Raw genomic sequence first — 18,637 nt, forward strand, 5'->3', positions numbered from 1 at the left:
TTTTTAGTTGTAATCTCGGTCCTGCCTTTTTATTTTTCACTCTATTCGATCCTGCCTTTTTTTTATTAGTTTATCCTGACTTTTTCTACATAATTTGTCATCCTGCCTTTTTTTTTTGCCAAGTTGCTCATCCTGCCTTTTTTTTCCCTCAAAACTCCTGTCCTGCCTTTTTTTCAAATTTCATCCTAGCCCCCCCCCCCCCCCCCCCCCCCCCCATAAAAATCAAATGGTAGCTCCCTTAACATTATATATATTATACTTTCTTTTATTTGACTGATATTATTTCATAACATGCCATTGTCATCTTCTCTGACCTTCTTCGCTTTCTTGAAGCCAAAACCGAACAGGGTATTTGATCGCTTCACATTGTTAATGACCATCGGAACGTCTCTCTTGTTATCCTTGCAAACATACGATACTTTCTGACTTTAAATAGACGACCAATCAGTGACCTGAATTCACTTGAACTATATTAAGTCAAAGGTAACAATTATTTTACATCCTTGTTTATCGCGACTTTGCGACAATACGAGTCTCGACACTTGCCTGTATACATTTTAAAAAGATTTTTTTTTTTTTTATTTTTATTTTTGTCAGTGAAGTAGATGGCACTTGGAGCCACAACTGAATAAAAAGATCATCCAGGTCAATTTTTGGTCGCCATGGGCGACCGTTTATTTTTTTCCCTGAGATTATTTGAGTGAATTTTCTAAGTTCTAGGACCATAACTCTGGACAAAATCATCAGACCGGAACAAAATTCAAAATTGATCTGTAACTTGTCATGATAAAAAACTACATACCAAATATCAAATCAATATTTGCATGCATGACGAAAAAAAGTGCGGAAAACTGATTATTTGAGTGAATTTTCTAAGTTCAAGGACCATAACTCTATACAAAATCATCAGAACGCAACAAAATTCGAACTTGATCTGTAACTTGTCATGATAATACTACATACTAAATATCAAATCAATATCTGCATGCATGACGAAAAAAAGTGCGAAAAACTGATTATTTGAGTGAATTTTCTAAGTTCTAGGACCATAACTCTGGACAAAATCATCAGACCGCAACAAAATTCAACCTTGATCTGTAACTTGTCATGATGAAACTACATACCAAATATCAAATCAATATCTGCATGCATGACGAAAAAAAGTGCAGAAAACTGATTATTTGAGTGAATTTTCTAAGTTCAAGGACCATAACTCTGGACAAAATCATCAGACCGAAACAAAATTCGAACTTGATCTGTAACTTGTCATGATAAAACTATATACCAAATATCAAATCAATATTTTCAAGCATGAAGAAAAAAAGTATGGAAAACTGATTTGCCAGACTGACTGATGGACTGAGTGCAAACCTGAAGTCCCCTTCGACTTCGTCGGTAGGGGACTTATAAAAATTACACCAGTCACTGTCTAAACAATGGTCTTGAGTTGTCTTTATAGCCAGAATTAGTTGTTTACATACATGTACAAGAAGATCCTCCGAGTTGTCTTTTTTGTAAACAGTCATTTAATAATTTAAATAGTCCAAATCTACATTTTTGAGTTGAAATTTAAGACGGTTCTAGAATCTAAGAAGACTTTATAGACTTCAAAGTTTATTTACCGACGGTCTGCGTTGTTTTCATATACGGTCCCAATTGCCCTTTTTACGTCATATACCTATCTATATGTACCAGGGCTTCCAAAAAATATTTGACCCAGCCGGACATTTTACATCTCATCCCGATTTTAATCCCTTAAGACTAAGTCACAAAAGGCAATTAAGGTAATCAGATGGCCATCCCAATGATTGACATTAGATTTAAAAAAAAACGATATTAAACCTTTACTTTGATGTGAATTTGATGTTCGGGCGTAAACTGTTAAATTGGCAGTGCATAATTCGAAGTGTGCACATCAGCGTGCTCATAACTGCCTTAGACTCTTTATTTGTGCAAAATTACGTTGTCAAAAACTTTACTTTCGTTTTTAAAATCACATTTTCCTGATACCGGATGTTGACCTGACAATGGTAAAACATGGACCAGAAACGGATACGTAAAAATCTGTGTACGTTTACAAAGCACGACTGAGTGAAGAAGCTCTTTCCACGTTATTTCTTCAACAAAATACTTAAAATGAACGTTAGATACAGGTATCAATGATAATTTTTATCATTTTTTAAGAAATGTAGGATGCATAATTAAATTTCCCTACTGCGCACATGCGCACACGTGTTTTAGTTCATACAACGTAGTTCTTAAGATTTTTCATTTAAAACCTTTTTAAATTTTTCATCAAATCATGTTTAGAAACGTATTTCTTATAATTTCATTCTTTTGGACTAAATCATTTAGATAGAAACCGCTGAAATGTAAGAAATTAACTTTGAATAGACTGATCAATTTATACGATGTCCGGTACTGGAAATAGTTTACCTGTCACCTGAACAGGTAGATTTCAGCTGTCCAACAACTAATTAGCCTTGATTAAAATTAGAAAGTATTGAAGTAGGGGTTGTTTTGATAGTAATTAATCATCATGTCACTTTTATGACCGGAAATGTGTGGCTGTTAAAGGCAAAAGGTTGAATCAAAAAGATCGCGAATTATGTTAAAATGACTGTCTCTTAAGAAAGCCTTGAAAACTAAAAAGTAGATGACCGTTTCATGCTTTGCCCAGCCGGACTTTTACCGGACATTATACAAATGTCCGGAATATATGACCGTTTTGGAAGCCTTGATATGTACCCCTCTAGATGAGCCAGAAGAAGAAGCCATGCCATGTACTACAGTTGGGGTTGTCATGGATGGAAAAACCTATAAAACGCTAGTTAACAGTTCATTACCAGGGGCAGATCCAGCCATTTTTAAATGGGGGGTTCCCAACCCAGGATATAGGGGGGGTTCCAACTATATGTCCCCATTCAAATGCATTGATCGTCAAAAAAAAGGGGATCCTCCACTGATTACACAGTATTGGGATAAAAAAGCACATGGATAGACTTCTGTGAGACTGCATGATGAGCCCTGATTGGAGGAATTATATGTTCCAATCTAATCGTAGAGCGAAGCATTTATACACTGAAATAAAAAAATTATCCATATTTATAGTAATTTGTATGCTAATGAAGGTACTTAGTTTTCAGGCTTGCAATTGCATATACTTCTAACAGTTAAATAATGTTTGACTGGCAGTTTTATCTGTCTGCAGTATACACAATATGCAAAAAGTTATTTACGACCAGTCAGTTGGGAGTGTCTAAGTCCTACAGAGAAATATGGAACTAATCGACAGACTTATAAGTCAATTCTGACCAAAGAGGTTCTTTGCACCCCTACACAGGCTACAGAGCAACTAAATGCTCCAAGTCCGACGATAAAGGTAATTTTGTTTACTCTGAAGTTCTAATTTCATTGCAATCACTCTGAAATTAAAGAAATTGTGAGACAAACGAAATTACACGACAGCATCGCATGTGTGAATCAAAATAAGTTTATTTCTCATGTTTATCGGTTAAATGTCGGTTTATACCAGTTTATTTCCCCGTACCTTTCTTGACAACCTTTAACCACATTTCCACGATTTGTTTTGCATCTGTTTTGTGGTGAATAGCCCATAAGGAGAGGCTCTGAATGCTGTCTTGTGTATTTGATACACCCTGTAGTTTACGCTCAATATTTTCAACGTTAACGGACGCCATGTTGACCTAAAATTTGCAACTTGTTCACTAAAACCAAGATTTTCTACTTTCAATGAAGCTGTAGCAATTTCAGTACAAAGAGAGGTTAATTTTAGCTTGTTCTTTGGAATGCATTGATTATACAAATGTTAAAACAGGTCATATTTTGCAGGAAATTAGGCGACCACATTTCAATGTTTGGCAGCCATTTTGGGTGCTCACGTTGTCCCGGGATTTCATTTTTTTTGTATTTAATATTGAATTTTATTTTTAATCAAAGTGAGCAAATTGATTTTTTTTACAAAAAAACAAAACAAGACATAGTGGATGGATACTTATATGTAGAGAAAATTAAATTAATTTTGACAGGTTGAAGAAAACACGCGAAACATTCCGAAAATTGCGGCGTTGTTGCTTCACCTATACCGGATTACACGTGAATACTTATTCGAGTAGCCCGTTTATATGCGATCAGCAAATACTATATAATATGAGGCAGGCATTACCTGTGAAAGGGGACGAAGTCTATATAAAAATTTTTTTTTTAAAAGAAACGGAAATACCGTAACGTTTCCGATTTTGGTTCTGTTGTTAGGGATTTTAGTTGTGACGTTATTTTAGTTATGACGTCATATTCAATGTAAACAAAGAAACGCTATCATCAGGAAACGTTTTTTCATATCAAAGAATAATTAGAAATGAAATTGTTATTGTGTTCCTTCCTATATTTTACTGGACTGATAAATATATATTTCACTCAAAGTCTCATGACAAACGATACCGGAAGAAGGAAGTAGGTTTCTGCGCAAATGCGGGAATTAAAAAAAGTTACAAAAAAAAAGTTAACGATTTTGAGTTCATTAGTACAATGAAAATTTCGGGAAATTTTCCCGTTTTTTTTTTTTTTTTATTGATTTTTCTACCGTAATATGAGGCAGGCGTTACCTGTAGAAGGGGACGAAGTCTGTATGAATTAATTTTTTTTTAATTCAAACATGTTTTAACTTCAAAATCTGTTCAAAAAGAAAGGAAATACCCTTACGTTTCCGATTTCGGTTCTGTTGTTCGGAATTTTAGTTGTGACGTTATTTATATTATGACGTCATATTCAATGTAAACAAAGAAACGCTATCAGGTAACGTTTTTTCATATCAAGTCATTCAAGGAATTATTAAAAATGGAATTGGTATTGCGTTCCTTCCTATATTTTACTAGACTGATAAATATATATTTTACTCAAAGACTCATGCAAACGAGACCGGAAAAAGGAAGTAGATTTCTGAGCAAATGCGGGAAAATAAAAAAGTCTGAAAATAAAAAAGTTAACGATTTTGAGTTCATTAGTAGAATGAAAATTTCGGGAAATTTTCCCGATTTTTTTTATTTTTTTTTATTGATTTTTCTACCGTAATATGAGGCAGGCGTTACCTGTGAAAGGGGACGAAGTCTGTATGAATTATTTTTTTTTTAATTCAAACATATTTTAACTTCAAAATCTGTTCAAAAAAGAAACGGAAATACCCTTACGTTTCCGATTTCGGTTCTGTTGTTCGGAATTTTAGTTGTGACGTTATTTATGTTATGACGTCATATTCAATGTAAACAAAGAAACGCTATCAGGTAACGTTTTTTCATATCAAGCCATTCAAGGAATTATTAAAAATGGAATTGGTATTGCGTTCCTTCCTATATTGTACTAGACTGATATTTATATAAATTTTACCCAAAGACTCATGCAAACGAGACCGGAAAAAGGAAGTAGATTTCTGCGCAAATGCGGGAAAATAAAAAAGTCTGAAAATAAAAAAGTTAACGATTTTGAGTTCATTAGTAGAATGAAAATTTCGGGAAATTTTCCTGATTTTTTTTTTTTTTTTTTTTTTTATTGACGAAGTCCCCTAATATGAAAAAGAAAGGAAATACCCTTACGTTTCCGATTTCGGTTCTGTTGTTCGGAATTTTAGTTGTGACGTTATTTATATTATGACGTCATATTCAATGTAAACAAAGAAACGCTATCAGGTAACGTTTTTTCATATCAAGTCATTCAAGGAATTATTAAAAATGGAATTGGTATTGCGTTCCTTCCTATATTTTACTAGACTGATAAATATATATTTTACTCAAAGACTCATGCAAACGAGACCGGAAAAAGGAAGTAGATTTCTGAGCAAATGCGGGAAAATAAAAAAGTCTGAAAATAAAAAAGTTAACGATTTTGAGTTCATTAGTAGAATGAAAATTTCGGGAAATTTTCCCGATTTTTTTTATTTTTTTTTATTGATTTTTCTACCGTTATATGAGGCAGGCGTTACCTGTGAAAGGGGACGAAGTCTGTATGAATTTTTTTTTTTTTAATTCAAACATATCTTAACTTCAAAATCTGTTCAAAAAAGAAACGGAAATACCCTTACGTTTCCGATTTCGGTTCTGTTGTTCGGAATTTTAGTTGTGACGTTATTTATGTTATGACGTCATATTCAATGTAAACAAAGAAACGCTATCAGGTAACGTTTTTTCATATCAAGCCATTCAAGGAATTATTAAAAATGGAATTGGTATTGCGTTCCTTCCTATATTTTACTAGACTGATATTTATATAAATTTTACCCAAAGACTCATGCAAACGAGACCGGAAAAAGGAAGTAGATTTCTGCGCAAATGCGGATATTAAAAACTTTTTTTTGTAACTTTTTTTAATATCCGCATTTGCGCAGAAATCTACTTCCTTCTTCCGGTCTCGTTTGTCATGAGACTTTGAGTGAAATATATATTTATCAGTCCAGTAAAATATAGGAAGGAACACAATAACAATTGCATTTCTAATTATTCTTTGATATAAAAAACGTTACCTGATGATAGCGTTTCTTTGTTTACATTGAATATGACGTCATAACATAAATAACGTCACAACTAAAATCCCTAACAACAGACACAACAGAACCAAAATCGGAAACGTTACGCTATTTTCCGTTTCTTTTTTAACAGATTTAGAACTTAAAATATGTTTGAATTAAAAAAATAATTTATATAGACTTCGTCCCCTTTCACAGGTAATGCCTGCCTCATATTAAGGGGACGAAGTCCCCTATTACGGTAGAAAAATCAATAAAAAAAAAAAAAAAAAAAAAAATCGGGAAAATTTCCCGAAATTTTCATTGTACTAATGAACTCAAAATCGTTAACTTTTTTATTTTCAGACTTTTTTATTTTCCCGCATTTGCGCAGAAATCTACTTCCTTTTTCCGGTCTCGTTTGCATGAGTCTTTGAGTAAAATATATATTTATCAGTCTAGTAAAATATAGGAAGGAACGCAATACCAATTCCATTTTTAATAATTCCTTGAATGACTTGATATGAAAAAACGTTACCTGATAGCGTTTCTTTGTTTACATTGAATATGACGTCATAATATAAATAACGTCACAACTAAAATTCCGAACAACAGAACCGAAATCGGAAACGTAAGGGTATTTCCGTTCTTTTTGAACAGATTTTGAAGTTAAAACATATGTTTGAATTAAAAAAAAATAATTCATACAGACTTCGTCCCCTTTCACAGGTAACGCCTGCCTCATATTAGGGGACTACGTCAATAAAAAAAAAAAAAAAAAAAAAAATCAGGAAAATTTCCCGAAATTTTCATTCTACTAATGAACTCAAAATCGTTAACTTTTTTATTTTCAGACTTTTTTATTTTCCCGCATTTGCGCAGAAATCTACTTCCTTTTTCCGGTCTCGTTTGCATGAGTCTTTGAGTAAAATATATATTTATCAGTCTAGTAAAATATAGGAAGGAACGCAAATACCAGTTCCATTTTTAATAATTCCTTGAATGGCTTGATATGAAAAAACGTTACCTGATAGCTTTTCTTTGTTTACATTGAATATGACGTCATAACATAAATAACGTCACAACTAAAATTCCGAACAACAGAACCGAAATCGGAAACGTAAGGGTATTTCCGTTTCTTTTTGAACAGATTTTGAAGTTAAAATATGTTTGAACTAAAAAAAAATAATTCATACAGACTTCGTCCCCTTTCACAGGTAACGCGACTTCGTCCCCTTAATATGAGGCAGGCATTACCTGTGAAAGGGGACGAAGTGTGTATGAATTTTTTTTTTTAATTCAAACATATTTTAACTTCAAAATCTGTTAAAAAAGAAACGGAAATACCGTAACGTTTCCGATTTCGGTTCTGTTGTTAGGGATTTTATTTGTGACGTTATTTATGTTATGACGTCATATTCAATGTACACTGGAAATTGATATAAATCTAAACAAGAACCATATTTCTTATAGTAATACTAAGACCAAATTGATCCAGATGCGATAAAGAGACCTTCAAGAACTCTATAAGAGAATCCGTAAAAGATATGACGCACAATTGTCTATTTTCATCAGGAGCTGTGAAAAAACTCTCCCATATATTACACACAGCTGGTTAGGACTCTAAACCTAACTATACCGTAAATCTGTAACGATAAAATCTGTAGGCAAAGGGATATGGAATAAAGAAATTAGTGAGGCCTCAAAGACATCTAAATGTGCCTTTTATCAATGAGAAAATGACGAGACTAACACATAAAAAAAAAAATAGAATGAGAAGCACAAGAAAGACTCTAAGGAGTACACAGAGGAGAGCACATGCCTCTAGAAGAAATAGCCTCATGGAAAAAATTATGCGATCAGCTCAAAGTGATACAAAACTCTTTCATAAGCTAGTGCTACAGCAGCGTAACAAGAAAACTATGACAACTGACAACATGGTCTTTAATGGTCAAGAACAATGTGAGAATGAACACCTTCTCAATGGATGGAAAGGACACTTTGAGAAACTTTACAAACATGGTGAAGCTGATTTACAGAAATTAAATTGTAAAAAACTCAATCTTATGACTTTACAAAATGATATTATTGAAAAACTAGAAACAGACAAAAATGAGAAAATTGATAATACAAACCAAAAGAAAATACAAAATATTTTGAGCAAATTAAAATCAGGAAAAAGTCAAGGACCCGATGGGCTGTCGGCTGAACACTTTAAATACATGCCAGATGAGCTTTTACCTTTTCTGATAGCCATTATAAATAGTAACGGTTTTCGAAGATAAGGATGTGCCTCAAGTCATCAAGAAAGGTGTTATTACCCCCGTACACAAAACTGGTAAGTATAAATTATATCCTGAAAACTACCGGAGGAATTACAGTTACAAACATCATGTCAACACTTATAGAAGGAATTTTAAAAGAGCGTGTAGAGCCAATCCTCCGCATATCGCGGAGTAAGCTCCAGCGTGGTTTCAATCAGAACACATCATCTGTTAACGCAGCATTCATAGTATCTGAGACAGGTGAACACTGAAAGGAAATATTGCAAGAACTAGTACTTGTAACGCTTGATATAAAAAATGCTTTTGGCAAGATACACCACGAAATTCTTTTTAATAAACTTTACCATGATGGAATTACTGGAAACACCTGGCTACTCTTAAGAAACATGTACCGAAATGTGACAGTGAAAGTAAAATGGAACAATAACCTGTCTGATGAATTTGTACAGGAACTTGGTGTACGACAAGGAGCAAAGTTGTTTTACTGTACTCTATAAAAAGTACAATAATACCATTCTACAAGCCCTAGATAGATCAAAATTAGAAGCATCAATAGGAAATATCAATGTTGCAGCCCTACATGTGCTGACGATATAGCCATCCTTACAGACACAGAACATGAAGCTCAGGCACTTCTGAATATTGTCCATAGCATATCTGCACAAGACCTAGTTACTATCAATCCTACTAAGTCTGACGTTGTACCACTTACAAAAACTGATCACGAATTCAACATTTACTTTGGAGATGACAAAATGGATAAAAAAACAGAAACAAAACATCTTGGTTTAATTCGCACCGTAAGAAATAAGCTAAATATTGAGGACAGGGTAAGGACTGCAAGACGAACCATCTACGCACTTCTTGGACCAGGACTACATGCTCGTAAGGGAATATCCCCATTTGTAGCCGCTAATCTTTGGCAGACATATGCTCTACCTAGAAGTCTCATTGGTATCGAAGTACTTAATTATACACCTGCCGATATTCTGAAATTAGAGCGACTTCAGCTGCAAATATGTCGAAAAATACAGGGCTTACCAGCACGAACAGCTAATGCCGCAACATATGTCATGCGTGGAATCGAGCCAATACAGGCTGTTGTAGACAGAATTTTGCTCACTTTTTTCGGAGGTATACTTCAAGATGAATGTAGCATTGAAATCAAAATTATCGAAAGACAATTGGTTATGTCAAAGGAATAACCAAACTCATTTATTAATAGATTACGAACTGCTTTGGCAAAATATGAGCTACCTAAAGCTGAGAAATTGATTGAAACAGCTCCTACAAAAATGAAATGGAAAACAACAGTTAAACATGCAATTGGAAAATTTTGGGAAACGAAATGGAATTAAGAAAAATCAGAAAAATCAACAATGAAATTTTTGGACATAAAGCACAACCCATTCGGAAAACCTCATCAAATCTGGAAAATGGTCTCAAACACAGTTTGAGATTTTAAAAAGGCTGAAGTTAAAGAGAAACTAGTGACAATAATATATACGCTTCAACATCTGGTGATTGTTAAATAACGTTTATAATGGCTGATTTTTATGAATATGTCTCTAAATTTTTTTTACAAGAGCTGCATATCGTAAATTTTGAGAAAAGAAACCCGATCTCTATTTTTACATTTTCATAGTAATTCAACAGGAATTATAATAAAGATTTACAGAAAGTCTCGGTACCGACGGTTTACACCAACTTTGACAGGTAAAATGAAGGGGACTGTCTCAAAATAAAAAAAAAGTACGAAGCAATTAGCATTGCAAGGTATAAGTTGCAAAAAACTGTTAAACAAGATTTTACACAATGATTTATTAAATTAAATAAAGATTGTTGTCTGTTCACAAGTCCTGCACAGGTCTCCATAATATTTCTGAGCTTTTGTCTTGCGTGCCTCCATAAAGGTTTTCTATTGATATAAACATGAGACGAGGAGATGTGGTATGATTGCCAATGAGACAACTATCCATCAGAGTTAAAATCAAATGGTAGTAAGCAATTATAGGCCACCGTACGGCCTTCAGTAATGAGAAACCCCATACTGTACAGTCGGATACAAAAATCCCCGATAGGGAAAATGTGAAACAGTTCAAACGAGAAAACTAACAGCCTAATTTATAACAAAACAATTTACGAAAAATAAGTAGGACAGACATGAACCAACGACAACCACTGAACTACAGGCTCCTGACTTGGGACGGGCACATAAATAAAGTGGCGGGGTTGAACATGTTTGTGAGCGCCAAACCCTCCCCTAACCTGGGACTGTGGTGTAACAGCACAACATAAGAATAAACTGTAAAAATCAATTGCAATTGGGTTAACTCAAAAGACGTATGCATGGCGGGTAGTAACGATGACTGGAAAAATACTGTTTTCGCGGCTCAACTTCTGGCCAATGATATTCTATTCCATCGACGGCACCAGGGATATAAGTCCAAATATCGCACTTTCCTCCATTCGTTCCGAGGAGACAACTGCACAAACGACTCCAAAGCTCCTTGAAATATTGGAATACATGTATTAATTTCTGCTACAATTGTGGCAACACTAACGTCGAAAATCAACGCGAGAACATGATATGATGGATATGACTGAAGCCACATTATATACAAAATAACCTGATTTTTCTGAAAAAATTTCTAGGGTCTCCTAGTATGTTGTGAAAATGAGTCCTTGACAATCTGCAAAATATTTAGCATATTTCAGGGGTTTCACCGGTTGCAAGATAAAAAAAATGTCTGTGTTTATTAAATATTTTTTTGCTACCGTCATTTTCTCAATTCATATAAGAATATAGTGGAATTCTAAATTGGTAAATCTTTTTGATGGACAGATTGAGATTGAAGAATGCATTTAATATCAAAAATAAGATATAACGTAAATATTCTGGCTTAAAAAGTATTTGAACTCAACTGGGTATATAGAAATGCTCTTTGTCCATTTTATAAACTATGTCTGACAGCCCTATCCAATTTTCAAATGGCCATCGCAGCCTTTGAGCGGCCGACTTCTCGTAAAAAAACTACTAAATGTAGGCTCGAAATTAGATGTTAGAAATTGTGTTCTGTAGCCCATGAAGGTTGTCTGAATGGCCCCTACAGACTCTAATTGGTGTGCACAGATTTTAAAGAAATTGTTGTCAGCACGGATTATCTGTTCCCGCCGCTTCTCCCCCTGGTTAACTACCCTTCCCTCTACTTTCATGTCTGTTGAACTGGAAAATATTTCTAACGGAAAACTGGATTTTTTATTTGTACACTATGGCACTGTAGGTGTATAAAAAATCATTTAAGAGCACTTATCTGGCTTCATATATGTGTTTGAGCTTGACGACATCCGAATTATATGTTCTGTTACAGAATATCGACTCAAATTTTGGTGCTTATTGTCGGTGGAGTGATAATATGCTTCGTCCATGGGACTCTGGTTTTATTTGCACAAAAATACCTTATGAATCAAGTGCGCCGTAAAAATCACATTTGAGACGACCCCTTTCATTGCAAATGTCAAATGTCAAAGGTACCGAGACTTTGCGTAAATCTCTATATATATATATATATATAGTCACAGCATGAAGGCAATAATTCAACTGACAAGTTGCTTTCTTTAAAAAAAGAAATGCAATCGTGAACCTAAATGCCTATTTGGTATGAACGATCAGATAATTGGTACATAAAGAAGCATGACTTTACCTCATTTTTTTTTTATATAAAATGTAGAAAAACTGATATGGATTCTTAAAGAAGCTGCTGTTATATATGGGGTATAATTTTCTTGTTAAAGAAATAATTTCTCTCTCTCCCATCCCTCTCTCTTCCGATAGATAACATTACAACATGCAACTGATGAAAATTCAGATCTATCTTAACTCGCGTTCTCGTACACATACCATATGAGGATAACGAAAAGAATCTCTATATTTAGATTAGATTGTACAACATGCTAAATTAGAGGCAACCATGCACTGTTTGTTCCATTCTGAGGTGCTATTTTGGAAATTAGAGGTAGCTTCCTGGCTAAAATCGAAATGTAATTGTGAAAACAGTCTTTGTTTTGAAGAAGTTTATGAAATGAATCATGATTATTTGTTTGTAGCCAGTTTGAAAATAGTTCAAAACCCTAAGCTATATTCGTATTTGTTAATTCCGAACTAAGACCGTTTTGGAAAAACAATTACACTGGTTTATATGGTTTGGTCATTGCTATCATATTCGAGATATGCTTGATCTCAATTTATTTATACCCCAGGCAACAAACTCAAAACAGACTTTTAGAGTAGAAACAATTTGAAAGCTTAACTTTACACTTAAATCAGTTTGCTCAAACATTTCGTTTTATACGGATATTGATTTTACGAAACATAATTTTTTACTAAGTTGTCGCCAAAAACGCTCAAGACCTCTGTCAACTAGACCCTCTAAATTCGCTTAGGACTACATATTGGCTCGACTCCTTGAAAACTAGTTGACGGAATTCCCAGAAACTTGCACTGATTCTTCTTTAGGTGGCACATGAAGTTGTGCACCAGCTATACTTCAACTTTTAATCTGATTTTATTTTGAGGGGGAGGTGGGTTGTTTCACATACCGAAAACAAAAGAATTCACTTTGCCATTTATAACTATATGTTTTGGAGAGGGAAGTCGACACACGTGCCCTTTGGAAACTAACACATTTTTCTAAAAAAATTAACATACGCATCTCTAATTTTATAAAAGAATCATGAATAGGTAATACTCATCTTCCTGTTATTATATGTTTTTGGACAATTACTAATCTATCTTCGATAACCACATACCGGTAGTAATTTATAATAGTTTGTAATGCCAAACATCGAGGAATATATCAATCCTCAATTTGTTTAATTTCATTGACCATAAGTTTTAAATAAATAGTGAGTTATCGCCTTAACTCCAAAGAATATCACTCAGTGTCTGTAAATCGTTTCATATCTTTAGATTTATTTTAAGGACTCAAACGTATATTCATTTATGAACCGTTTCGATGTGACTTGTAAATTCTGCATTTAACACACGTAAAAGGTGCCTTTAAATTTCGTCGTAATTTCCAGAACCTAACTTGTATTTTTATATAAGATTAAGTATGGTTTCTTTAAATAAAAAAGGAAGATGTAGTAAGTTTGCCAATAAGACAACTCTCTACTAGATACCAAATGACGTAGAAATTAACAGCTATTTGTCACCGTACGGCCTTCAACAATGAGAAAAACAAAACCCATACCGCACAGTAAGCTATAAAAGGCCTCGAAATGACAATGTAAAACTACTCATACTTGAAAACGAACTACCTGATTTCATCGCGGTCATTTATTATAATTATTGCTTTTGTTTCCTTATTTATATTTAAGTTTGATAAAAATTTAGAGCCTTAATTACTATCAATAGAAATTCATTATCTTATTTCTGACTGTATCTATCATCACTCAGTCTCTATAAAAGACATTCGTTATTTTATTTCTGACTCTGTATTAGTATTTCACCACTGCTGCATTGCATATGCATAATCATTTTTTCTGTTATACGACATCACAAACATCAAGCCCAAACATTTAATTTTTCTTTAAGAATCGTCAACATACCGCTAAAATATATTACAAAATATAAATTTTGTTGTAGCATCTTATTTCTGCATTTTACACACCTCAACGATTCTTTAAGGTTCAGATTGTTTTTCTTTAATTTATTTTCTTTTTGTTTTTTAAAATTTGTATTTTTTCCAATATTTTACCAGTTAAATAATATGTGATTATCATAATTACGTTTTTGTTATTTTAATCAAAATAGGAACAATTTTAGAAACACCTTGATTGTTCCCATCTTTCCTGAACATAGAATTTTAATTGCTGCTTGAAACGGACTTACTCTTTTTTAATTTCGCTAACTGAATGGCTCAGTTTGAAAATCGTTAAAACGCCCTATATCCATTGACCGTCACTTTTTCGCTTAAAATCTACTTGATCTCCAATGTGAACACAACTTGTATTTCAGAAACCTAAACAAATGCGACTGTAATTTAATTAGCTATTAATGTACGATATCAATCAGTCTCGATTAACACTTATCTCTATAGCAACTGTTGGACGCTAATACATATTCATTAGATCAATTCATTACCTATTACGCAGGTGGCCATAGAAAAGAACAGATGTATTCCGAAAAGAAAGTAGGCATTTCCGGTATTCCGAAAGACTACAGCATCAATTAATATATATATGCGCAATAAGGGAATGGTCATTATTTATCAGCTGAGGGGGTCGGTTCAAATTTTTCACATTAAAAGGTTTTGTTGGCAACCCCCCCATGATTCTTATGAACCACATAATGACCCCCCCCCCTGAGAACATAGTTTCAAAAGTTTGACCCCCTCCCCCCTACCAAACAAAAATCTCTATCGATTAACAGTTGGGAGAAGATGATGACTGCAAGCTACAATTTAAAAAGTTGCAGGAATTGACTTGAAAAATAGCTATGAGAAGTGTGTGGACATTGACACTATCCGTAACAGAATACGGCATAAAGGGGTTTTCCTTGATTGCAGTACTCATTTTCTTTGATTTTGAACTGATATTTCATAATACATTCTACACTATCATTCTGTTATTTTATATAACATGTATAAGTAGCTTGAACTAATTAATTTGATAAAGATAATTTACTTTGTCTGGTTAGCAGTCATTAGTAAGTGATATTCTGTAAATATTATAATGCCTTGATGTTTCATCATGACCTTCCATATTCTTTATTTTGAAGCTGATGCAACTGATTTTAGAAAACATTTTTCAGTTGTATTCTTCTTTGAGAAAACCCTGAGTATACTATAGAGTTTTTCTTCTTTTGTTTTTTTCTTTCTTTCGAATATGAATAGCTGACACATGCAAGAAGAAAAATTGACAAAATAAGCATTTAAATGAAAACAAATATATATTGCTTTTTGACTTGAACCTTTATGAACAGAATGAAGTCATACCTTAATACAGATTGTCCCTGATTTTGAAACTGCTAATTCTTAAAACGTTAAGCTTTTAAAGGCACAATTAGCCAAATTTGTTTATATACATGAGCATGTGCTATTATAAATGAATGGAATGACGTAAAAAGAAAAAAAAACAGAAAATTCTTTGTTCCAATTTATTTGAATGCAACCTATAATTCTACAATATTATATATAACCTTTCAATAATGAATTTCCCTCTGTTATGAATTCGAATAAATTTAAATTTACTGTCTGACACAGAATTATTTGTGAATGAAAAAACATTAAAAAAAAAAAGAGAAAACATGGCTAAATTCTTTTAATGTCTTTATTAAAATTTTGAAGTTTTGTAAATGATTTTTGGATTTTAATTTTCTCATCATATAGTTATTTTTTTATTTCAATCCCACATTTGGAAGTGCAACTGAAAATAACACATTACAAATATTACTATAATTGTATGGTTCTAGTCCTTCCTGGATCAAATATGTACATGATTTATTTGCGATAAAGAAATATATATATGTAGGTTAATAACTATATGAACATTCAATATTTTATTTCAATGTGAAAATGTTTTACGAAATCCGATGTGTATTGTTTTGTGTGTGTGAATGCCATGCTGCCCAACAAGGGCCCTCGATTTGAACATTAAAAATTCTTTTTATTATTCGATATCTTTGAAATAATTTCATAAAATAATTACACATATTTACAAATGATTTTAGAACGTACACACCTTTTACAGTCCTATATCTATCCTAAGAAATCGCATCAAAATGATTTGAACACTTCAGAAAGTTGTAATACACATGTTCAGAAACTTTTAAAACTCATTGTTTCCTGTGGTCAAAACTAGAGACAAATGTTTTATACAGTTGTTAATCTTGAGATAAGTCGGATTGTAAACTTTCACATCCTTCTTGTCCTATGGATAATCATGGAACTATTATATTGAATATAATAGTTCCATGGGACAATGAACCATAACAGATGACTGTGATAAGGAGTCACCAGATTCACTACCCTTGAGAAATTAGGCAGCCTTCTATTACTCACTGTACATGACCAAAGATTTAATAATGACAGAAATTATTTAAAAGATTGCACACTCACTTTAATATTGTCAACAATTTATATGCTTATCAGACATAAAAACTTTCATTGTGTGACCCCCCCAGTCAAATAAAATTTTTGATGGCAACCCCCCCAGCTGTATGATATTTTTGGTAGTGACCCCCCCTAAAATGAACCAACCCCCTCAGCTGATAAATAATGACTTTTCCCTAAGACAATACATTATCTGTTCTGGGTTATTGATAAACTTTGTTTCACAGATATTATTATACGCCGCTGAAACAAATGTTTTAAGATGGAGGCAGTCTGTATGAAAATTTGTAAAAAAAAAGAAATTGTACAGATGCATGATCAGTCAAAAATAAAAAATACGTAAAACATTCTTCTTCAAATATTCCTCTGACAGAACAAGAGCTTGACAACAAAATTATTTTATTTGTATTTCAACATTGCGAAAACTTCAGAAAGAAGTGTTTGTGGATTTAATGATATGATTAAAATTAAAAAAAACAAAGGTCGATTTTGGCTCACATGACCGAATGACCATGTGAAATTTTGTCATTACTTTGCGTCCGTCACCGGTAAACTTTTCTTTAAAAAAATCTTCTCGTCTGAAACTGAACAATGGATTGAAATCAAAGTTTATTTGCTTCATCTATAGGATGTCTGCTATAAACTGTCTATTTTTTGTCCATTTTGATCAACTAACACGGCTACTGTGGAAAACAAATAGAACTTAGGTGTTTTGGATTATGTCTCGAAAATTATAGAAATTAGAGAAAATCCTTAGGGTAGACATTATCATCAAGACAAGATTTATCAACCGTGCACATTTTAGAAAAATGTGTCGACCCGTTTTGAGTAATTGCCCCTGAGATTTAGTTTTTTTTTTTTAAATTTTTATGGCAGTTCTTGGCTATTGTCTCGAAAACTATAGGAGCTAGTTTAAAAGTCTGAATTGCAAAATGGCCAGTAAGATAAGCCCTATTTACCCGAATACAATGCAGAAAAAAAACTGACCACCATATAGAGATATTAACCGTTTTTAACTATTATCTTGAACATTATAGGAGCAAGGTTAAAAACATAAATCGCAAAAATTATCAGCACAACAAGATCTAGTTACATATTTATTACCCATAAAATGTCGATTTTTAATGGATTTTTTTCTGGGCAGCTTATATTATAGCGGATTATATCAGCGATAGGTCACCTAAATTTGGTGTAAAAAGGATTGAATGTATATATGTCCGTCTCTCAGGTCCAACTGACCTTGACCTTATTTTCATGTTTCATTTGGTCAATTTCGCAGATACTATAAGCAATGGGTCAACTATGAATATAGAATGATTGTACATAGCTGTCTAGAAAGGTTCATCTGACCTTGACCTAATTTTCACGGATCACTGATATGTGAAGTTTAAGTGATGTCTGCAGTAAGACCTTGACCATAAAGAAACTTCATCATGACCAGTTAAGAAATCGATACTTTCCAGCATGTGCAATCTTGGTAGAATGATGTCTAATCTACATTCAACCCTCTAACCTCCAGTATAGTTCAGCAGGCATTTCCTCCGATTAGGCTTCCTGGAACACACCCTTTGAGGACTTTAGACATTTTTCGAATTAAGGGCACATAAATAGTTTGGTATCCAGCATATAGATGCAAATATTGATTTTACTGGTATGCAAAACGAAGACGACCCTTTGGTTATTATCACGCCAGTTTAAATGTATATTGCCTTATATAGGTTTAA

The 18,637-nt window shown here is 33.2% G+C and overlaps 1 protein-coding gene across 1 annotated transcript in view; it reads right to left on the minus strand.

Moving 5' to 3' along the window:
* Positions 1-3,897, minus strand: part of LOC127734374 (regulation of nuclear pre-mRNA domain-containing protein 2-like) — a 28,876-nt gene extending 24,979 nt beyond the window's left edge. Inside the window, exon 1 of the mRNA XM_052244210.1 lies at positions 3,551-3,897. Within this exon, the coding sequence (XP_052100170.1) occupies positions 3,551-3,701 (151 nt within the window). The 5' untranslated portion in view covers positions 3,702-3,897. The remainder of the gene's footprint in view (positions 1-3,550) is intronic.
* Between the last annotated feature and the right edge of the window lie 14,740 nt (positions 3,898-18,637).

This window comes from Mytilus californianus, unplaced genomic scaffold, assembly GCF_021869535.1.
Source record: "Mytilus californianus isolate M0D057914Y unplaced genomic scaffold, xbMytCali1.0.p SCAF_3, whole genome shotgun sequence".
NCBI classification, from domain to species: Eukaryota; Metazoa; Mollusca; class Bivalvia; order Mytilida; family Mytilidae; genus Mytilus; species Mytilus californianus.